Source organism: Heterodontus francisci, chromosome 41 (genome assembly GCF_036365525.1).
Source record: "Heterodontus francisci isolate sHetFra1 chromosome 41, sHetFra1.hap1, whole genome shotgun sequence".
Lineage (NCBI taxonomy): Eukaryota > Metazoa > Chordata > Chondrichthyes > Heterodontiformes > Heterodontidae > Heterodontus > Heterodontus francisci.
In genome coordinates this window covers 25,911,741-25,936,457 of record NC_090411.1, presented here as the reverse complement: position 1 = coordinate 25,936,457, position 24,717 = coordinate 25,911,741, and the positions used below count along the sequence as shown (strand labels likewise).

The following is a 24,717-nucleotide window of genomic DNA, read 5'->3' as shown; positions in this document are numbered from 1 at the left end:
GGTCTCGTGTATCGTGGTGGTCTGCTGTGCTCGGCAGTCTAGCACTACAGAGTGGGGAGGCCTGACATGAGGAATGTATGCCTGAGCAACAATTATCAGCCGATGACCAGGACGCAGAGGAGAGACAGGGCCAAGCAGCGATGGATGACGAGAACACGGTAATGGAGGCCAGACATGTTGAGTGACGCGCTAAGGAGGCAAAAGACAACCTCGTAATGACTCACTTTCAGCCACCATGATGTCCACTCACTGAGAATCCAATAAAGACTCATCTTCATACACATAGTCTGCTGTCTCCTTTCCATCTGTGTGCCCTGAATGCCATGCAGCTGCAATGCATGCTAGTGCCCATGGGAGAACATATGCTAATGAGATCTGCACTCACATTGCCATGATAATGAGGGCTGTGGTCACATTGGCACTGCACTAAAGGGCAGGGTGCAAGTCAGAGGCTCACAATGAAGGCATGATGGAACATGGGTTTTACACAATGATGGCTAATCATTGGCACAAAAGAACGCTTAATTAGATCCCAAATAATATATTTGCAACACCCGCAAATACCCAAGTGTAGTTGGTGTTTTTCTTAATACGTTTGTGGGTGCTGCTACGTGGTGTGACCGCTGTGCTACTGGAAGGCTGCTGATCAGGATGTCCCTTGCCCCGAGATGACTTCGGGGGCCGTCCTCTGGGTACTTGAGGCCTAGAGGGCCCCGGCTGCCTGAGGGTTTCCTGCACTGGTGCAGGACTCTCCTCGGGTATCGCGGCTGCTGGAGCTGGGCTCGCTGGCAGAGGGGCTGAGGAGCCGGTGTTTACACTTGGAGCCCCCAGATGTGGTGGGCATCTTCTCCTCCTCCCTTTCAAGGCCCACTGGAACCTCCCTGCTCACCAGAGAAGGATAAGGAGCGGGATAAGTCTCCAGGCTCCTGGTCCTTCTTCCGCCTTGCCGCAGCTGAGTTGAGCTCATGGCCAAGGCAATGGTGTGCAGGTCCTCACACATATGTGGGATCTAGCTCTCCATGAGTGTCATCAACTTATCAATGGAGGAAGCCATGTGCTCGTAAGCCTGGGACATGGCAGCAATCATAACCTGGATGGACTTCTCCATCGTTCACTCATGGCTGCGCATGGCCTCTGGCACGTCCACTAGATGTTGCCTTACCTCTTTCTGCAACTCTAGCACGCCCTGTGTTGTCGACACCAGAGGCTTGTCACCAGCCTGGGACTCAGCATAGGCCTGGCCACACACAGTCCTCTGACTGTCAGAGGACTCGGCTGTTTCAGCCTCAGCCAGCTGCTCGGCCGCATGTGCCATGCTGTCACCAGCTTGTGACCCTGATTCCAATGCCGATCGATTACCCTCCGAGGTGAAAGTGTCTGCACTGGTGGAAGGTGCAGGAGAGTCACGGGACAGTGCACCCTCTGAGTGGTCTGCCTCCTCAGAGGTTGACAGCTGCCCCTCTGTGGCTGCAGTCACAAGTGAACGCTGACCTGCATGAGAGAACAAAAACACATGTGTGGTAGGCTGCACATATCCCAATTTACCAAAAATGCCTGATATGGTTCTCAATAATTCATGAATTTATCGATGAACAGCAATAATCATTCTCTAGCGCAGGGACTCCAGTCTCCCCATCAGATATAACGCTTCTGCCCTGGCTCCCCGCCAGTTCTAAAACTTCTTTCTCGGCATGGCTTAGAGTACAAATGTCAGGGACCTCTCCTGGCCGCCTTCCTCCTGTTATGGGCCCACTTCTCCTACAGGAGAAAGGATGGAGAAATTATAAATTGGCATAAGTATCACCATGACAGTTCTGCTACCATGGGCCCCTTGTCCCCAAATGGAGGATCTGATCTATCTCATGATGACACATGCATGGGAGTTACTGGGGGTGAGCTATGAACGAGGCTGGCGCATGGCCCAGATGCAGCCATGCATCTGTTACGATGAGGTTATAACCTCCCTATTATTGAGCCGGCAGTGGCACCCTCACCATATCGCACACCCTGTAGTCACATATGACTCCCAGAAAGAGCATTGGAAAGGAACGCTCACCTTGGTTGAACACAGGAGGTCATTGATCCTCTTCCTGCACTAGATCCGGGTGACCCCCACAGCTGCTGACCCCCTCTGCAATCTCCGCCCAGGCCTTGCTTGGTCAGGCGGGAGGACCTCTTCTTGCCATCTCTGGGGAAGAGAACCTCCCGCCTTTCCCTTGCAGCCTGGAGGAGAATCACAGGGAGGCATCACTGAAGCACGAGGCCGCCCTTAGTCTACCCTCTGCCATACTGTCCACTCTTACTAGGTGGGTTTGGGTGGTGTGGGGAACAGTGCTGTGAATTTTAATGCTTCACAGTACGCAGAGCTGCTATTGACTGCAAGCCAAGAGAGATTGCCGGGCCGGCAGGCATTTAAGGATGATGCCAACACCTGATCTGCTGTCAGCTGACGCTGTAATCAGCGTCTTGCCTCCTGCCCTCGCCAAGTGATTGTGGGGGGGTGGTGGGGGGGTGGTGACCGGCACCTCCATTATGCTAAATGGACACCTGTCACATAATCGCAGTGGCGTGGCCACACACGTGACGCACGGGAACGCCGCCAGGGTCAGGAGCGGGTTCAGTAAATTCAACCCGCTGTTGAAAATTGGCTGCTGCATTTCCTACATTAAAACAGTGACTACACCTCAAAAAGTAGTTCATTGGTTGTGAAGTGCTTTGGGGTGTCCTGAGATTGTGAAAGGTGCTATATAAAATACAAGTTCTTTCTTTAACAAGGTGAAAAAAAAAACAAAGAGTCAATTGATGCCAGTTCCTGGGGTGTTAGTATAGCCATGGAGGGTTATTTGTGTATCACTAATCTATGAATACTTTTAGCTTCTGAAGACTGGCAATGAGAAACACCCTCCTCACCATCAATTTTTTAATGACAGAAGTTCCACTACTTCACTACATATCAGGAAATTGCTGATTCCTAGCCCAGGGATTTTGCCGCCATTGAAAGTTAATGGGCAGGAAACCACCAGCTGGGAGTGTGGCATTTTCAGAAGTGCATTCCCAGCATGTCAGGAGAGCAGCAGACGGATTCGTACCTGAAGACGACAAGCCACCAAATATCCCTCTTGGACTTCCAGATCTCAACTTTCGATATATCACAATTCCTATAAAGTTACCCGTTCATAAACAGCTAAAAATTACCAACCCATTTCTCACCTCTTGGAAATCAATAAAGTGCCCTTTCACCACATGTAGCGTTCCAGAGGGTTGGACTTATAATACCACCCAAGAGTCAGAGGTCAAAATTCTCCAGGAAAGAAATATTGGGAACACCGGAGAAAGCATTAGTGAATGATGGAATGTGTCAACAGTATTGACTTACTCGAGAGTTGGTGAAGATTTCGCAATGATCTTCAATAAACACCTTGTGGATTATTTCGGTGTCGGTGAGCACAAGGAATGCCTTGTGGCCCAGGTACAACCTATAATTTGTATTTTGAGATAAAAGAGAAAGCACATTAATCAAAGAAAAAAAACACAGGATAAAGAGAAGTGTTCCCAATGCGACCTGCTGCTGTGTCACAAGGTCCTGGTTCCTTCAACACCACCACTGGCAGAGCCCTGGGAGTAGCTAGACCACCTATCAACTTGGTTTGTCAAGGGAGTGTGGGTGTGATCTAACTAGGTGAGAAAATAAGGGCCAGGTATCCATTAGGCAAGGTTGGCGGGCAAGATGTCTATCACAACATCATCCCTATAAAAGAAGAGGAAGAAGTAGCTTAAGGGGAGATTGAATAAAGGTGTTCAAAATTATGAAGGGCTTTAAGATGGAGTAACTAAGGAGAAACTGTTTCCTCTGGTCCATAACCATAGGTCTCTGATTTAATGTAATTGGAACAAGAACCAGAAGGAGAGAAGGAGAATTTTTTTTTTTTTACACAGCGAGTTGTTATGATCTGGAGCCCACTGCCTGAAAGGATGATGGAAGCAGATTCAACAGTAATTTCAGAAAGGAATTGGAAAGCTATGGAGAAAGAGGAGGGTAGTGAAACTTAAGGGATCGCTCTTTCAAAGTGACAGCCCAGACACAATGGGCTGAATGGCCTCCTCCTGTGTTGCATGACTATGTTTCTAGAAAGCATGGTTTAAAGAACCTGGAGGACAGAGAGAAAGAAACGCAAAACAAGATCACAAAGCACACTGGAACATAGATATCAATAGAACACGGGGAAAGGCATTGCCACCCATGTAAGGTTGTGTTGGTTGATTGTCATTGGCTTCATTAGCAGAACAATCCATTTCGTACGTCATCATCGTGCTGCACCATAGAGGAAAACAGCATCTGGCCATTTACAGAATCAGGCCATAATCATTTTTCCAACCCCCAGCACGCCCGTTCAAAATGGCCACAATATTTTGAGAAGCCAGACAAGCTCCAATGGCTTTGCCTCATGGGGAATCAACCTCGGTTACTTTCTCAAGTCCCAGTATGAGGCTGAAACCCACATTCTTTGACACTGAACTGAGTGTTACAAACTGAGCTAATCTGGACACACAGTTACATTGACACACATATCTATCAGGTTTGGTTACCAGCCTGCTGGGTACTGCCAACAAACCCCCACCAAAGTTAATAACCCCTCTCCCTAAATAGATGTTCACAAAGTCCTAAATGCTGGGCTCGTTTAATTTTCTTAAGTGTCTGACCATCGAATGCCCAAGGGTTTCCAGCAATCAAAATCTCAGATGAGATGAGGCTAGCTACAAGGGCCTTATGTTTTGTCAATCGTGCAATCTCCTAGATAGACGAAGAAAAGTTCTAGTCTAATATTTATATGTACTAAGCAAATATATAGAGGATTCAGAAGCACAGACAAAGCAAAGGCGATTCAGCCCATCAACTGTGCTCCTTCTGCAAACGGTGTTAAATCTACTCCATTGTGGATCCCACCCATCAATTTAATCTCCTGAGGTTAAGGTCTACAGAAATGGTCCCATATTCCCGAAGGTAATGAAGCAAAACTCTAAAATATGTATTGTTCCTCACATCTCCACTGTTCAAACATGGCCTCATAACCTCCAGAGGCAGTGGGGTTGAGGATGGAGGGGAATGGACAAATTGTCTTTTGAGACACAATCTCAGTATTTCTCCACTGCAGGAATTAAATTTGATAGTTTATGGTCAACTGTTTGGTTTTGATCAACAATAAGGAAGATGCTATGCACCCCTATCTTAACAGCGGGCAGTGTTATATCACAGTGTTACACCGCACTGACTACTGGGTTACTGAGGACCTTTACTGCCATGTCCATTGACCCAAAGCAGCTACTGCATGCAAGAAAGGGAAGTCAACCAAAAGCAGTCTAGACTATAGTATTTTCACATCCTTTACTCCGTGTAGTGCCCACTATCACACTGATGACCTTTTCCATCATCTAACAGTTTTCAATTAAGCAGCTGGACCATTCAACGTACTTACTCCCATTCTTTGATTAATATAATTTCTGACTCTCTTTTTTTCCAACCTTCCCTGCCTACCTTTCAGTGGTCAGTTCTGATGCAGGTTGCACAAATGCCAACAGTCTGTCATTTCTATTTACAGAGGCTGATTGACCTCCTGGGCAGTTCAGTGTTTTCTGTTTTTTTTTATTTGACTATATACAAGTTGTCTTACCCCCAAATATTGCCAAATGCGTTGTAACATTCCACGTCTACAATGTGAATATCCTAGACAGATAAGAAAAGGCAAATGAGGTTACAGAGCAAAGAACAGTTGACTACACTGTCTTCCTGTTGGACCCTGAGGCCTATAGCAGTGATGTCGCTTCTTTCAGGCGACACCATCTGGCTTAACAACGGGAGCCATGATCAAGCATAAAGCCTTGCCTCAATGACTGTGGGATTTTTCTAATGTGTGCGCCTTTGTAAGAAGCAGCGGAAGGAATCTATCTTCACTTGCAGAGTTCACTATAAACAGAGACACCATTGCAGGTGGCTCCTCCAACCACTAATGAGCAGCACTGATGGGAGGCTCAGCTGGCAAAGCTTTGTGAGAGAGACACAAGAGTTGAAAGAGTTGGGGGAGTAGTGGGCTGTTAGGGGAATGGGGGGAGTTGGGGAGTGGGGCAAGATGGGGCATGGAGAAGGGAGCTGGGAGGAAAGGGAGTTAGAGAATATCAGGCAGGGGGAGTAGGGAAGGGGAGAATTCAAGGGGGTTTAGTGGGTAAACAGGGAGTTGGAGGGAGAGTTGGTCAGGGAAGTGAATTGGGAGGGGAAGTTGCTCTGAGGGGAATTGGGGAAAATTTGGAGGAATTGGGAGGGGAATTTTATTATTTTTATTTATTTATTTAGAGATACAGCACTGAAACAGGCCCTTCGGCCCACCGAGTCTGTGCTGACCATCAACCACCCATTTAAACTAATCCTACATTAATCCCATATTCCTACCACATCCCCAACTTCCCTCAATTCCCCTACCTATACTAGGGGCAATTTATAATGGCCAATTTACCTATCAACCTGCAAGTCTTTGGCTGTGGGAGGAAACCGGAGCACCCGGCAAAATCCCACACGGTCACAGGGAGAACTTGCAAACTCCGCACAGGCAGTACCCAGAATTGAACCCGGGTCGCTGGTGGTGTTGATGTTTCTATGTAGCATTCCTCTCTGTATATATAGACTTTTTTTTAAAGTACTTTATTTTAAAGTTCAACTTTATCGTCCTTCAATTTTCTCCAATTCCTCCAGGAGTTCCCAAGTACTCACAGGTTGAGGCAGCTCCTTAATAACTGATGAAAAAGGCTCAATACACCACAGATTGGAAGCATAGTCCTCCTACTGTCACATAACAAGTCACACTGGAGACCAAACCCCGGATTTGCCACATACGCTCCTGTGCATTTTCAGAGCTTGATTCTTACTGTTTAAGTCCTCACCTTTCGGTAGATGTATGGGATCGACCCAAGGAATAGCATTGGAGGTGGTCCAGGAATACACAGCTCCTTAAACGTACTGTAGGGCCATGTAGCATATCTGAAACAAGACGACTGGAATAATGAGCCACAGTCACTTCAATATCTCACAACCCAATTCAGAATGGTGACATCCAGCACACAATGTAACCAGTGTCCAAAAGAGGAACAGAGAAAAGAACAAATAGAATCAGAGAAGTGTACAGCACAGGAGGCCATCCATCGAATCTGTGCCAGGCCTTTTGATGAGCAATTCAACTAGACCCATTCCCCTACTCTTTCCCCATACCCCTGCAACTTTTTTCTCCTTCGAGTACTTATCCAATTTCCTGTTGAAAGCTATGATTGAATCTGTATCCACCATTCTATGATGCAGTGCATTACAAGTGCAAAAAAAAATTAAGATACTAGCAAAAATAAGTATGAATAGGAAATCTCACTGATGGTTAAGATGGACATGATCTCTGGCAGAAACAGGTTTATTGTATGGAATGCTTTTCCTGTTCCTAGGGTCCTATATACTTAGGTAAACACCCAGACAGTTCTTGCCTTAATGGAATAGGTCCCCATATAACCGAGAGCATCAGATATCCCAGACTGATGCCCATGGAACTTACAACTCCAGAGTAAAGGCTGCTACCCGACCCGAACCCGATGGGGCCTGACAACATGTGTCAGGCGCGGGTTGGGTCAGGTGCGGGAACAAATGGGAGGACTCGGGCTGGGTCGGGCTCGGGTCTGATGTGGTTCTGTTGGGTTCGGGTCGGGGATTTTTTTTCTGGACCCGGAGCAGGCCTTTACCCCAGAGGGAACCTGGAGAGAGTATCACTTGAAAGAAAAGTCAATCTCATTTTTTAAAACTTGTAAGATTCGCTGAACCAGTGACGGCCATCCTTTTTCAGTTTTACTTTTTGATAATTCACATTAATGCTCACAGGCAAAAAAATTCATAAAAATTGCATCTTTGTCTCACTTCCCTCCCACTCTTTTCCTTTCTCTGTAGGAGCCCTCCGTATTGCGAGTACACCGGATACAGGTATAAGATACTATTCTCTCTCACTATCATCTCTATCTCTCTTTATCCCATTCTTTCTCCCCTCGGACTTTCTGTAAGAAGAACAGTGGAATAATCCCTTTTAAATCAATCTATATGATTTTGTGATGGGCTGGTTGGAGTTACCACCTCAATGATAATTTGCATTAATGCATTTGACGTAGAAAAATATCTTAAAGTGTTTCCCAATAGAACAACAGAGAAGCTGACCCAAGAGGGGATTAGGAGTAACTATTACAGACAAAGATGGGAGAGAACCGAAACCCAGTTCTCTTCTCTTCACTGTCCGTAATCAGTGCGTTTTTTTTGAAAAGGAAGTGTTTCTGAGCCCCTGAGTTTCTGGCCATTTTAAATAGCCAGCAGCAAACTTTTTGTGGGTCGAAGTAAAGAGGATTATTTTTATTCGCACTTTCACACCAGAAGTCTGACGTTGGGCTGGGTTTTTATAAGCTTGCCACCAATCTTGGAGCCGAGCTTCAGAAGAGGCAGCCCACCCCGATCTGAAGAGCAGCGGTTCATTTAAATAGCCGGGTCGGACCACGCCCCCCCCCCCCAATCACGTGAAGGGGGCGGGCTGCCCATCCCCAGCAATGGTGTCAGCTGCCTGTGCTGACGTCATTTTTAAAGGGCTGTCGCTGATTTAAATATTTAAAGACAGATGGAATAAAGTTAAATTAATACATTTCTTTTGACCCTCTCCCACGTCCCAATATCAATTAAATTAATTATTTTCCCTTCACCCACCCCCCCGCAAAAACAGTTACCTTTACCATCTGACCTTCCTCTCCCAAACTGCACAAGTTTCAAACTACAACCCTTCCCACCATTCCCTACACCCATGACGTCAATTTGACCCTGTCCCTGCCCCCCACCCCCTGCACTGATAAACTTACCTCCTCCACCCTCCCCACCAGTGTTGTGTCCCATTTCCCTGGATGGGAATCCGAAGGCGCGGGAATGTCGGCCGCCGTTCCGAAGATTGCGGAGGGCCGGTAGGATCCGAGGTAAGCGCATGTTAATTTATTTTTCTTTTGTTCATTTGCATATGTTAATTCAGGTCCGTCCGCCATGCAATATGAACACAAACCAGCAAAAAACTGATTGCCTGGTCATTCATTATGACCAATAAATGCAATTTCTTTCTTCATAGTTGCCAGTCATTGACTTTAACAAAACAAAACACTCGGGCGTGTACACTAGACCAGAGGACCAGATTTATCTCTGATGCTCTATGGCCTGTGATCACTCTCTATACCTCGGAGCTCATGCATAAAGTGTGGCCTCTCAGGTGATGTACCAGCTTCTGTTGGACGTGCACCCACAGTGTGGGTTACCATCGTCAGAAGATAAGGAGAGAGAGGTGGAAGGAATAAAGGGAATGTGTGAAGGAGAGTTTGAAAGCAAAAGATTGAAGTGAATAGCTGAAAAGATTTATAAAATTGATGAGTCAGAGAATGCAGGAAAATGCTTGTAACCACAGGCCAATACTTACACAACAAGTAGCAAGATCAGCAGTACTCTCCATAACCAAGGGTTTGATGTGATATCGCACAGAAATAGCCAGGACTCAGAGTTGACAAGAGGAATCACCCAGGGAGGTATCAGAAATTCTTGGATTAGGTCCATTGGAAAACCTGAAAGTGATACCAAGAAATCCTGCTGTATAAAGAAGATTTAATCATTACTCACTGGTCCCGGTCCATCTCTATTAGTTATGCGACTTACGGTGCAATGTGCCCAAGAGCTCAGAAACATTCGTGCTTTGTGCGGTGTTGAGGGTTTAAGCTGATCCTGCCCAGTCCTAACTGTTAGTAACACAATGTGGTAACATGTTATACAATATCTCGATCTGCTGGCCTCCAAGAGGGGAAAGTTGCATTGTATGTTTCGCTCTTTTTGCTCTCAAACTTAAGGCATTAAAACAGAAATACTAGAGATTCAGGACTAAATATAGCAGCCAAGGACATGCAAAGGCTCCGTTTACATAGCAGTTGTCTACTCAAATTTGTTTTGAATCTACAGCTGTCCCCTATCTGAATGTGCTACCTCTCAGTAATGAGAATGTATTCTATTGACAGCTCAAACACTTACACCTCCCAACCCTATGGCTCCTCTTCCCCCAACTGTACCTTGTCCCCCCAACTCCAACATATTTATTTTCTCTTCCTCTTTAGGCTCAGCACAATGACTAAGTGTCCCTCGGCCTTCTGAAGTGAGACATTAGGGGAACGTATTCCACCTAGAGGGTCATTCGGTCATGGAAAGACTTCCCAGAAACAGAGGTGGAAGCAGAATCCATTACAGATTGTAGGAACATAGGATCAGGAGTCAGATATTCGGGCCCTCACACCTGTTCTGCCATTCCTGGATCCATATCCCTTCATACCCTTGGCTTGCAAAAAGAAAAATCTGTCAATCTCAGATTTAAAAGTATCAAATTTGCTGACATCTACTGCTTAGCATCTTTTGTGGGACTCTCTCAATTCTACCACCCTTTTTGTGGAGAAGTGTTTCTTAATTCTCTCCTGGCTCTGATTTAAAGACTATGTCCCTTTGTCCCAGACTGCCTCACGAGTGGAAAATGTTTCTCTCTATCGACCCCATCATTATTTTTTTCACAACTTGAAAGGCTGAACCAAATCACCCCTTGTCCTTCCATATTCCAGGCAATGCAAGCCTCGTTTATGTAATCACTTTGCGTAATCTAACACTTGGGGCCCAAGTAACATCTGGTGAATCTGTGCTGCACTCCTTCCTTTCTGAGGGAAAGTAGATAAAATATTTGGCACAGAAAAGAATTAAATGGGATGGGGAAAGGGAGTATGTAGCTGGCTCATTCAGGGGCCACACAGAGGCACAACGGATTGAATGGTCTTCTTCTGCGGTATAAAACTTGATCATTCTACAACCTGCTGCCAGGCCTCCCCAAACCCATATGACACGTGGTAAGTGTAGCATGCTTAAAAGGAACAGGTGACTTCAGACTTATGCTTCCCAAAGGGTCTGTTGCAGTTTAATTGATAGAGATTCATTATGAAATCCATTATCATTGTGTTGTGCAATTACTGGGACGGTAGAAGGCAAACTAGATGAACCTCGGTCTTTTTTTTCATCTAGATATTCCTATGTTCCTAATCAGTGTGAATGGCATGCACTCTCTTTCACCTCCATATTAGGAAGAACAAATGCCACACTAATGAGCAGAATCCTAAGGACACTTTGACCACTAATTAACCTACAACTGACTGAAAACCAAATGGAATACGATCAAATTGAAATAGGAAGTTTCTGCTTAATGTGTTCCCAATGAATGTGGCAGCTTGGCTTTAGTTGGGTCACATTCCCGCCTCTGAGTGAGCAGCTTCAAACCATATTGCAGGCCTTAAATATATGATCTTAGGCTGAGGCTTCCAACAGCTCCGACGTGCATTTGTATAGCGGCATAAAGGGTAACACAACCAAGTCGCTTCACACACCTGCGTACAGTGAAAATATAGCGTTCACTCTAATGCTACATTTAGGATAATTCCACTCATTTGTCAAGATAAACAGAATCCTACGCACAACAGTTAATAGGCATCCTGTTAGTAGTATGATGAAGGGATGGCAAATGGAGGTAAGGAGATCCTAGGAAAGGATGAAAAGCAGAAACATAGAACAAGTAGAACAATTCATTGTACGGCATGCTGAGACACAATAGAACACTGTTAAGTGGAACATCTCATCAACATTGAAGTGAAGACAAGGGAGGGGGAATTACACAGAATACCTGTCAGAGGTGCCCAACATTAACACTGGTTTCCAATCACATTGTGGTCATATAAAGATTATCGATTGTAATTGTTTTATTTACATGTTAGCATGTACACAGTTCAGCCGAAAGGTCATCGACCAGAAACATTGACTCTGTTTCTCTCTCGTCATCTGAGTATTTCCAGCATTTCCTGCTTTTATTTCAGATTTCCGCCATCTGTAGTATTCTGCTTTTGTAGCATGTACACAGGATTTTTTCTGGCAGTGTCATGCTAGACCCCCACTGCCAAGAATGAGGCATATTAATTTTGTCATACGAACATTGATTCGAAAACTGTTGCTGAAGTGAAGAAAGGACTTGTTCAAAAAAATCACCAGGCCCCTGGCTGGAAAGACATTTGCATGTTAACAGACAGTGCTTGTGAAGACAAACGGGTTACTTTCCTTATCCAATTTAACTCACAATGGGCTTTGAGCACCAGGTATTGTGTGTAAGAGACATTCCAGGGTCATCTGGGGTCATCCTTACTAACATCTGGGGGCTTATGCCAAAGTTGGGAGAGCTGTCCCACAGACTAGTCAAGCAACAGCCTGACATAGTCATACTCACGGAATCATACCTGACAGACAATGTCCCAGACACTGCCATCACCATCCCCGGGTACGTCCTGTCCCACCGGCAAGACAGACCCAGCAGAGGTGGTGGCACAGTGGTATACAGTAGGGAGGGATTGCCCTGGAAGTCCTCAACATCAACTCCGGACCTCATGAAGTCTCATGGCATCAGGTTCAATATGGGCAAGGTAACCTCCTACTGATTACCACCTACCGCCCTCCCTCAGCTGATGACTCAGTACTCCTCCATGTTGATCACCACTTGGAGGAAGCACTGAGGGTGGCAAGGGCACAAAATGTACTCTGGGTGAGAAACTTCAATGTCCATCACCATGAGTGGCTCGGTAGCACCACTACTGACCGAGCTGGCCGAGTCCTAAAGGACATGGCTGCTAGACTGGGTCTGCGGCAGGTGGTGGGGGAACCAACACGAGGGAAGAACATACTCGACCTCGTCCTCACCAATCTGCCTGCCGCGGATGCATCTGTCCATGACAGTATTGGTAGGAGTGACCACCACACAGTCCTTGCGGAGATGAAGTCCCGCCTTCACATTGAGGATACCGTCCATCGTGTTGTGTGGCACTATCACCGTGCTGAATGGGATAGATTTCGAACGGATCTAGCAATGCAAAACTGGGCATCCATGAGGCGCTGTGGGCCATCAGCAGCAGCAGAATTGTACTCAACCACAATCTGTAACCTCATGGCCCGGCATATCCCCCACTCTACCGTTACCATCAAGCCAGGAGACCAACCCTGGTTCAATGAAGAGTGCAGGAGGGCATGCCAGGAGCAGCACCAGGCATACGTCAAAATGAGGTGTCAACCTGGTGAAGCTACAACCCAGGACTACTTGCATGCCAAACTGCGTAAGCAGCATGCGATAGACAGAGCTAAGCGATCCCATAACCAACGGATCAGATCTAAGCTCTGCAGTCCTGCCACATCCAGCCGTGAATGGTGGTGGACAATTAAACAACTAACTGGAGGAGGTGGCTCCACAAATATCCCTATCCTCAATGATGGGGGAGCCCAGCACATCAGTGCGAAAGATAAGGCTGAAGCATTTGCAACAATCTTCAGCCAGAAGTGCCGAGTTGATGATCCATCTCGGCCTCCTCCTGAAGTCCCCAGCATCACAGATGCCAGACTTCAGCCAATTCGATTCACTCCACGTGATATCAAGAAACGACTGAAGGCACTGGATACTGCAAAAGCTATGGGCCCTGACAATATTCCGGCAATAGTACTGAAGACCTGTGCTCCAGAACTTGCCGCGCCCCTAGCCAAGCTGTTCCAGTACAGCTACAACACTGGCATCTACCCTGCAATGTGGAAAATTGCCCAGGTATGTCCTGTACACAAAAAGCAGGACAAATCAAACCCGGCCAACTACCGCCCCATTAGCCTGCTCTCAATCATCAGTAAAGTGATGGAAGGTGTCATCAACAGTGCCATCAAGCGGCACTTGCTTAGCAACAACCTGCTCAGTGATGCTCAGTTTGGGTTCCGCCAAGGCCACTCAGCTCCTGACCTCATTACAGCCTTGGTTCAAACATGGACAAAAGAGCTGAACTCAAGAGGTGAGGTGAGAGTGACTGCCCTTGACATCAAGGCAGCATTTGACCGAGTATGGCATCAAGGAGCCCTAGCAAAACTGAGGTCAATAGGAATCAGGGGGAAAACCCTCCGCTGGCTGGAGTCATACCTAGTGCAAAGGAAGATGGTTGTGGTTGTTGGAGGTCAATCATCTGAGCTCCAGGACATCACTGCAGGAGTACCTCAGGGTAGTGTCCTAGGCCCAACCATCTTCAGCTGCTTCATCAATGACCTTCCTTCAATCATAAGGTCAGAAGTGGGGATGTTCGCTGATGATTGCACAATGTTCAGCACCATTCGCAACTCCTCAGATACTGAAGCAGTCTGTGTAGAAATGCAGCAAGACCTGGACAATATCCAGGCTTGGGCTGATAAGTGGCAAGTAACATTCGCGCCAGGCAATGACCATCTCCAACAAAAGAGAATCTAGCCATCTCCCCTTGACATTCAACGGCATTACCATCGCTGAATCCCCCACTATCAACATCCTGGGGGCTACCATTGACCGAAAACTGAACTGGAGTAGCCATATAAATACAGTGGCTACAAGAGCAGGTCAGAGGCTAGGAATCCTGAGGCGAGTAACTCACCTCCTGACTCCCCAAAGCCTGTCCACAATCTACAAGGCACAAGTCAGGAGTGTGATGGAATACTCTCCACTTGCCTGGATGGGTGCAGCTCCAACAACACTCAAGAAGCTCGACACCTTCCAGGACAAAGCGGCCCGCTTGATTGGCACCCCATCTACAAACATTCACTCCCTCCATCACCGACGCACAGTGGCAGCAGTGTGTACCATCTACAAGATGCACTGCAGCAATGCACCAAGGCTCCTTCGACAGCACCTTCCAAACCTCCGACCTCTACCAACTAGAAGGACAAGGGCAGCAAATACATGGGAACACCACCACCTGCAAGTTCCCCTCCAAGTCACACACCACCCTGACTTGGAACTATATCGCTGTTCCTTCACTGTCGCTGGGTCAATATCCTGGAACATCCCTTCCTAACAGCACTGTGGGTGTACCTACCCCACATGGAATGCAGCGGTTCAAGGCAGCTCACCACCACCTTCTCAAGGGCAATTAGGGATGGGCAATAAATGCTGGCCTGGCCAGCAATGCCCACATCCCGTGAATGAATGAAAAAAAAAAAATCTAAGAGCAGAGAATTAACAAACAGACAAGGTCAGACCAGCTGGTCACATGGTTTTTCTGAATTGTGCAAACAGTTTTAACTGAGAGTGTCTGTTGCTCCAGGACTGAAAAGACGTCTCCTGGCTGGCTCACCACAGCCTCTCCTGTCTGCTCCCATCTCCTTCTCACGGAACTCAAAATCCACTGAAGGTACAAGAGAGAAAAGTCTCCGACAGCGAACAAGGCTTAAGAAGAATACTGGGCCCCAATGAAAAGCAATACCTACCTACAATCAAGGACTCCACGGTGAGCTAGAAGATCCGGAACAAAAACCCTCTTCAGAAATTGCCTCAAACTTTTCCACTTTATTTCTTTTGCTCTGTTCTGTCTCTATCTGCATGTGCATATCGCGTATGCATGCTAGCGTGGGCGCATCATGCATCTGTAGGCGTTAACCGAATTAGAGTTTAAGTTTAATAAATTTCAACCTTTCTTTAAACCAAAGAAAACCTGTTTGTGCTGGTTTCTTTGCCTTATAATTAGAAAGCAGTGAACAAGGATTCACCAAGGGGGGGCTAAAAACACGGTGTGCTTAAAATTAAGGCCTGTTACAGTAAGGCCAGGTGACGGCTGAGAGGGAACCCTAGACCCCTTTCTCACCTGGTCTTAACAACAGTAAGTTGCAACAAGGATGTAGCAGGAGTGAGAGAGGAGTTAACATAATAGAAATGGGCACAAGAGGAAGCTTCAATAAGATATTCTTAATACCACAATGGCACTTCATAACTCTTAGAATGATTACTCTCCCACTTGACATCCCCTGAATGGTTGAAGAGCAATCTGACAGTGATTACAGCCATACCTTAGAGAGATTTCAGGGCTTTTCAACATAATTTAGCAAATGCGGAGTTTCCAACTACCAGTTTGGTTTAAATCTTTTGCGATGTTCCAAGCTCATTGTGAGGTCATCACGGCGTCCTCACTATCAAAAGCGGTGGAGTGTGGTAATGACATCAAAGTACATTAAAGAACGGGCTAAAAGCAAACACTGGTACACATCATCATGTAGGAACATGCGTCAACTTGGCTCAGTTGGTAGTATTCTTGCTTCTGAGTTAGGCAATGAGTTCAAGCACATAATCTAGGTTTTTTTGTTATGGAGTCATAGAGTTATTTGCAGCACAGAAGGCCATTCAGCCCATCAATCCCATGCCGGCTCTCCACAGAGCTATGCTGCCACTCCCACTCCCCAGCTCGATCCCCATAGCCCGGCGAGTCTATTTCTTTCAGGTGGCCACCCAACTTCCTCTTGAAGTCATTGATCAACTCTGCTTCCACCACCCTTGTGGGCAGCGAGTTCCAGGTCATTACCACCCACTGCCTAAAAAAGTGCTTCCTCATCTTCCCCCTGCATCTGTTGCCCAAACCTTTCAATCTGTGCCCCCTAGTCTGAGTACTATTTGTTAATGAGAACAGTTTTTCCTTGTTTAACTTATCAAAGCCTGTCATAATCTTATACAGTTCTATTAAATCTCCCCTCAATCTCCTTTATTCGAAGGAGAGTAAATCCAGCTTTTCCAACCTAACCTTGCAACTAAAATCCTCCATCCCTGGCACCATTCTGGTAAATCTCCTCTGCACCCTCTCAAGGACCCTCACATCCTTCCTGAAGCATGCTGACCAGATCTGGACGCAATACTCCAGTTTCCCTAACCAGAGCTCTATAAAGGTTCAGCATAACCTCCCTGCTTTTGTACTCAATGCCTCTATTTATGACGCCCAAGATCCCACATGCTTTATTAACTACTCTCTCAATATGTCCTGCCACCTTCAGAAATCTATGCACATCATGTAGATCCCTTAACAATGTTGTATCCTTGCATGCAGTCCAATCTCTATTGCATTGCATCAAACTTAGCAGCAACATATTTGATCATATAAAAGTGACAATTAGCCTCTGCATCCTACCACAAATAAAGACACACGCATACTATGCCAATATTTTATTGTCAAACACACTCCACAGTAACCACAACATTACACTTTCTACACTCTCTTCAGACTGGAATTATCTACCTTCTATTTTCAAAGTTGAATGCACAGATAAATTACAATTAAAAACAAAATAGAACTGACATTTTTAAGAGAATAATTTGCATTATTTCATATTATATTATATCATTAATAATCCTTTTCACCAACGACTACAATTGCTAAAAGCCGGTTGCCACATCACCCAATGACAGACAGCCTGAACGCGATCCTCATTAGTGTCTATGCATCCATGCTTTTGACATTTGTGAAACCTTATTTGGGGCCTAAACTGGGATACAGGAGGTTCATTTGGGAATGCACAGATTTTTCCCGTTTTGGATCTTGCTGGTTGGCATGATGACTGAAGAATGAATGCAGCATCTGAGCACGTTAGCAAAATACGTCACACAGCCAACATATGGCACCATTCTCTTTAATCTTGGTAGCCCGGTGGCAAATTTCAAGTCACGTTCCCCACATGGTATTTTACTGCAGCAAAAACCCAATCCCTGGAGATGAAGAAGTGCATGGCATCCAGAGTAAAGTGGAGGCTTTGTCCATGATCCCCTGTACTCGGGGAGGGGGCGGACATTTGTAGGGCCGATGGGCAGGACTGTCCATCAGCTGTGCAAATGACCAAAAACTGCTGGCTCTAAAGCCAAATCTGAGAGGAAAAAAAGAGGGGCAACACATGGACAAAAAGCACATTTAATTCTTTGATAATAAAAGCAAAATACTGCAGATGCTGGAAATCTGAAATAAAGGCAAAAAGTGCTGGAACTACTCAGCAGGTCTGGCAGCATCGGTGGAGAGAGAAGCAGAGTTAATGCTTCAGGCCAATGATCTTTCATCAGAACCTTTGAGGTCAGCTCTCTAGCCCTGAACATCTACTGCTGAGGTTGGTCCTGCTATTTGTTAGGAAATCCTACTACAGCCTGTGGAAGGTACATATGAAAGTACTGGTAAAACAGACCTCTATCCACTTCATGCCTACTAGCTCAATCAAATCAAGGAACAGGTAAGCAGTTCCACTATACTTTGACATTATATCCTGTAGCCTGGGGTCGATGATGGTGTAGTGTTCATGTCACTGAGCTGGTCATTTAGAGGCCCCAGATAATGTCCTAGAGATGTGGATTCAAATCCCACCTTGGCAGCTGATGGAACTTAAATTTGATTATTAAAAATCCGGAATTGAAAGCTGGTCTCAGTAATGGTGCCATTGATTGTCATAAAAACCCATCTGGGTCAGTAATGTCCTTTCGGGAAGGAAATCTGCTGTCCTCAACTGGTCTGCCCTACATGTAACTGCAGACCCACAGCAATGTGGTTGACTCTTAAATGGCCTTGCAAGCCACTCAGTTGTCAAGGGCAATTAGGGATGGGCAACAAGTGCTGGCCTTGCCAGTGATGCCCACAACCCCGTGAAAGAATTTTAAAAACTGAATATCTCGTATCGAATATTTTCATTTGCTATGCTGCCTATCATAGCTATGATTTTATGTTAAACTCATGTCCATATGGAACTGGATTGAAGTTGCTTAAACTCACTTCACTAAGGACCCTCCATTTAATCTGTCTGAACTGTTTTTGAACCCTGGCCCCAGGAGATGAAAGAACTGGGTTGTTTCCCAGCACGAAATTGGAGCCTTCAGTAACTCGGTCTGAGCTGGCTTTGAACCAATCCAAAAGAATCCACAGAAGCTGTGACACTGAAGAAGGATCTGATCCCATGTCTTCAGAACATCCAGCAGCCTCAGTGCTCAAAGTCTTAACAACAGAGTATGCGGCTTTGAATCACACATCTACCCTTTGCTGGTCAAGTGAGTTTGGTATTGCTGAGCTTGGCTATACATAAAGGACTTTTACCCCTGGGGAAAATGGATGTTGTTATCTGACATCAAATGCATCTGGTGGGAAGCAACTGGTCTCATCAGAGTAATACTGGTAGTCAGCATGAAAAAGTACATAGTCTGGGTCATCCTAGGGGAATGCAGATAAGCACACGATGGAAAAAGGAGTAGAAGGATTTGCTGACAGAGTTAAATGAAGAGAGAGGTGGGAGGAGGCTTGTGTCGAGCACAAACCAGTTGGGCAGAAGGGCCTGCTTGTGCATGGTATATTCTATGATCTTTCAGATAGAAGAGAGCAAACAATGGCACATGGGCTAAAAAGGAGACATAAAATGAAAAATAAACAAAATCTGGAACCCATAAAGGTGATTGTGTTGTCTCATAAGTTTTCAAACTTGGGTTCACTGACTCCAGGGGGAGGGTCTGCTACATTGTTGGATTTTTGATCACTTGTGACCAGATATTCTTGTTGTGTGAACACAAAATCTCAAGAATCCTGTTGTTATGACGAGGTGAGAAAGGGATCTGGGAATCCCTCTTCGCCGTCACCTGGTCTTACTGTAACAGGGTTTAATTTTAAACACACAGTGTTTTTGGCTCCACCTTGGTGAATCCTTGTTCACCGCTTTCCAATTATCAGGCAAAGAAACCAGCACAAACAGGTTTTCTTAGGTTTAAAGAAGAAAAGTTGAAATTTATTAAACTTAAACTCTAATTCGGTTAACACCTACGGATGCACGATACACACATGCAAGTAGAGACAGAAAAGAGCAGAAGAAAAGAATAAAGTGGAAAGGTTTGAGGCAATATCTGAAGAGATTTTGTTACGGTTCTTTGAGCTCACTGTAGAGTCCTTGGGCTGAGTTTTACGCCACCCCGGTGGGCCGGATGGTGGCATGGGGTGGCGGGGGGGCCGCATTAAATTGAGTGGGAGGCTCTGGGAGGCCTTCCTCCCCTGCTCCCGCCTCCGGCCAAATTTACGGCGGTTGGGGGAGGAGGGGGGAAATGGCCCGCCTGCCCCAGGCCCATCGAGGCTATTCTACCCGTGGCAAGCGGGTGTGCTGGGGATGTGAAAGGCCGCCCAGCGATAGTTGCCGGCCTTTCCGCTCCCCCACAGGAGTGCCTTGGCAGTCGGGCATAGGGTGCCCAATTGAGGGCCACCCACACCTCCTAATCCACCCCTGGGACCCAAGACATTTCCTGTCCCCACAAATGACCAACCATGTCTCACCGGTACAACCGATCACCCCCACCCCACCAGCGAGGCAACCCCAACTTACCTGCAGTCCCGGCTCCATGGCATCCTCCTCAGTCGACTGGGCTGCAGTCCTAGCAGTGGCCACCACTCCCGGGCTAGGCGGAAGTGGGTTAGCCACCAACTTTTACGTCGGTGTCGAAGTCCCATCCGCCTAAGGTAAAATTCAGCCCCTTGATTGTAGGTAGATGTTGCTTTTCATTGGGGCCCAATATCCCTCTTAAACCTTGTTCGCTGGAGGAGACTTTTCTCTCTTGGGGTTCATGTGTCTTCAGTGGATTCAGAGGCTTGTGAGAAGGAGATATGAGCAGACAGGAGAGATCTTCTCAGTCCAGGAGCAAGAAGTTTTTCCCCTCAAACTCCTGTGGCTAGTTCAAAAACCCCCCTGGGACAGCCAGTTAGTCATGTGGCCAGCTGGTCCAACCAGTCGTGGATTATATCACCTTAGCAGTCTCTGTAATGCTCCTTACACACAATACCTGGTGATCAAGATCCATTGTGGATTGAGCATGTCAGGGAATGGTCCTTTGTCCTTCCAAGCACTGTCTATTGATATGCAAATATCTTTTCCAGTCACGGCTGATCGGTTTAACAAGTCCTTTCCGCACTCAAGCAACAGTTTAAAATCAATGTTTGTGACAAAATTAATATGCCTCATTCTTGGCAGGTGGGGGCCTGGCATGACACCTCCACACCCAGCGGAATGAAATGCGATTTGAGAAAAGTGCATTTCATTAAAAGGGTCGAGAGATAATATAAGATACAGAAAAAAAACATGCATGTCTCTCATTCATTCACAAATCCTAAAACTTATTAAAATTACCTTTTGGCATCCCAACAAACATGTGGTTCTTTGGGGAAGTTTTTTTTCAGTTTGCCCATTTCCATGGCTGCCAAGGGTTAGATTTAATTAGCCCTGAGTTGGAATTTTTTTCCAGGAGAGTCAGTAGTGGCAGGTCTATCGTGAACTCTCTGAGTCATGCAAAGGCTTCAGGTTCGCCTTTTTTCTGACTGTGGGGGAGGATTCTTTGCTCATCTCCCCTTTGTCCTCTGGGACACTCCTGCCTGCAGGATTTGTGCAGACTCTAGTGCACTCCCCTGTGGCACTTGGACTAGGTGAGGCATCACCCTCATGGTTTCTCTGCCCCCTAGAGGTCTTTCTTTGTCTCAGCAGTTTCCTGTGAATGTTGTTAGCAACTCTGGTGGGGTGCTTCTAGTGTCTGCATTTACATAAGAAGATGTGGGTCTAACCTTTCAAATTTTTCAGGGTTGGCTGTACGGACAGTAAGGGTTTTCATCCGGGATTCCTCACAGACTTCCTTTAACCTGCCCTCTAGGTCACTGTTTCCCCTTCTCTTTCTAAACTTTTGCCAGCCTTGTGCCTGCCTGTCCCCTTTTGTTCTCGGCGGGGGTCCCTTACAGTTCACCAGCCCTTTGCTGCAGGTCCAGGAGCAAAAAATATTTCCCCTCAAACTCTCTGTGGCTAGTTCAAAAAAAACCCTGGAACAGCCAGCTGGTCCAACCAGTCCTGGATTGTATTACCTTAGCAGTCTCTGGAATGCTCCTGTACACAGTACCTTGTGATCAAGGTCCATTGTGGGTTGAATGTGTCAGGGAATGGTCCTTCCAAGCAATGTTAATATGCAAATGGCTTTTCCAGCCACAGCTGATCTGTTTAACCAGTCTTTTCCTCACTCCAGCAACATTTAAAATCAATGTTCATGACAAAATTAATGTACCTCATTCTTGGCAGGTGGGGGCCTAGCATGACACTGTATTCTAGATTTCCTCTGTTGACTTCCAAGCTGTTTCTGTTCAACACAATACAATAGGTTTCCCTTTCGAAGTGGGGAATAGAGCCTCTCTGGGAATGTGTCAAGATTTGCTGGGGTGGATGGGGCATCCCCTGAGATGTGTCAATATTTGCAAGGTTTTTTTTAAGCCAATCTTTGCAGGGTTTCCCAGGAATGTGCCAACCTTTGCAGAGACCCCTGGGGAGCGTGCCATTATTTGCAGAGGTTTCCTGCGACTGCGTCAATCTCTGTAGGAGGGACCTTCGCATTGCTACGTTTGAAAACCACTCTGTTAACCCACAACACTGCTGGTGGAAGCAATATACCGACGCTTTGTTAAGGAGCAAAGACGTTTTTGCAGCAAAGTCGAGGATTAGTCCCCTCGTCCCAACCGAAGGAGGCTGCAGAGAAAAAGAAACATGCTGCAAAAATAATCGACAACTTAGCGTATTGTCCTAAACTTTCAGCTCTATTTTCCTGTGTGAAACCAAGAAAATAATGGACAGAAATAAGTAAATGGTTTAAACCATCTTTTTTTTTGCTTTCACTTCTATGTATACAGGAGGTTTCAATCAAAGGTTACACTATATTATTAATAGCTTGCTGATCATTCTCACATTACTTCTCTGCTTCTCCATTTTAGTTACCCAACTCCTCTTCATGCGGTTTCTACTTCCAAAAGTGCTGACTGACCCATCCCAGGGTACAGTCCCGTAGATGCCAGCAGCCCTCTAAGGAGCACTTGCGCCTCTGAGTCAGAAGGGTGTGGGCTCAAGTCCCAGTCCAGAGACTTGAGCACAAAAATCTAGGCTGACGCTCCTAGTGCAGTACAGAAGGAGTGCTACACTGTCAGAGATGCCATCTCTCGGATGAGACATTAAACTGAGGCCCCATCTGCCGACTCAGGTGGATGTAAAAGATTCCATGGGACTATTTTGAAGAAGAACAAAGAACTGGCCAATATTTATCCCTCAACCAATATCAATAAAACAGATTATCTAGTCATCATGCCATTGCTATTTGTGGGATCTTGCTGTGCACAAATTGGCTTGCCATGCTTACAACATTACAACAGTGACGACACTTCAAAAAATTCTCTCTTGGTTGTAAAGCACTTTGGAATGTCCTGAGATCATGAATGGCGCTATGTAAATGCAAGACTGTCTTTCTTCGGTAGCAGTTACCTTTCCTGCATGGGTGAGGCGAGATAGTGAGAGACATAAGATCATTTGACCATGACAAGCATTACAGACACACCTAAATCTGTCCTCACCCCATAGCTGCACTTGTGCACTTTCTATCAGGAGCCACTAAACTGAGTTTATTTCCCCCTCTCTAGCCCAGTGGCACAAGCCAAATACAAACACCCCCACAAAAGCAGAATACTGCAGATGCCGGAATTCTGAAGTCGATGCAGGAAATTCTGGAAAAAGTCAGCAGGTCAACCTTTGAGCAGAGAGCTAAACAAGAGTTAATGTTAACCTGTTGCGTTAACTCTGTTTCTCTCTCCACAGATGCTGCCTGACCTGCTGAGAGTTTCCAGCATTTTCTGTTTACGTAGCATCTCTGCCCACTTTTTGCCCAACATTAGCTACCACTAAACAGACAGAAATATAAAACGGGGCCTTCCTGAGCTGCACGAGTCAGTAGGCCTCAGTGCAGAAAAACTGAGGAGGTTACAAATGCGGTCAGGTCCAAGTTTCTGTCTTCTTTTTCTCTCTTTCTGGCCGGGTTTCTCACTTCCATTCGAGGCTTCTAATCTTTTTCAAAGTCATTGAACACAATTGCATTAATGATGAGAAAATAGCTTTGCGGCAGTGAGATTTTTAGCTGAACTCTGTGGCAAATATTCTTTCGTATTGCTTCAAGTCTCAGACCCATCCTATTTCACAAAGTGCCTTCCTTCTCTGAACTCCAGCAAAGTTCCTATGATGTTCTGGATTAGCCAATGGAACTCAATTAAATTTCTCCACTGCCTAGGCCTGATGGGGCAATGGGTGCAGTCACAGGCAGTAATGGAAGTTCCTGCTTTTATTGGGCCTCAGGAATTTTCTGGCTTTGGCCAGAATTCTTTATCTTCATTCTAATCAGGAATGACATACCAAATCCGGCATCGCTGTAGAGATCCAAAACTGAAAGAGCTGTGTCCCACTTCTCCCATCGAGATGATTTAATTTCCAACACAAACCATTTCTCTCAACCCCGTAAGCCCAGTCCCTGGTAGTTAATACTGTGCACTTATGTTCACCGAATCAAGAAGATTCTTATTCATCTTCTATCATGTGGCATCTGTAATTACCTTGTTAATCATAAATTTCCAAAGACGGGCATCGTGAAGTAGAAGCATTAAAACAGTTCTTAATTATTGGCCTCAGCCAGCAGAAAACTAGATTTTTATTTTCTTCTGGTGTCTAAATGCAACACCACTGCCCAAAAGGTTTGAAAACAAATCTACAGTACTGATCGTGCTCTCCCTGGAGGTTTAAAGTGCATTTGATTTCCTTTTTAAGATGTCTGTATCTGCCATTTTATCGTATGAAGGGTTTCGATCGGTCATTGGTAGCAGTAGGCCGGAGTTTCACAGTGGCAAAAGGATTAGTTCCCCTGAGAGAGATTTAAAGAAAAGCACAAGAATTAACAACCATTCCCATTCTCA

General features: G+C 45.9%; 1 protein-coding gene across 2 annotated transcripts in view; it reads right to left on the bottom strand.

Moving 5' to 3' along the window:
* Positions 1–17,128: 17,128 nt before the first annotated feature.
* LOC137353373 (BAR/IMD domain-containing adapter protein 2-like 2) overlaps positions 17,129–24,717 on the bottom strand; it is a 60,334-nt gene continuing 52,745 nt past the window's right edge. For both annotated transcript variants that reach the window (XM_068019570.1, XM_068019571.1), the window contains one exon: positions 17,129–24,665. In XM_068019570.1, the coding sequence (XP_067875671.1) occupies positions 24,590–24,665 (76 nt within the window). In that variant the 3' untranslated portion in view covers positions 17,129–24,589. The remainder of the gene's footprint in view (positions 24,666–24,717) is intronic.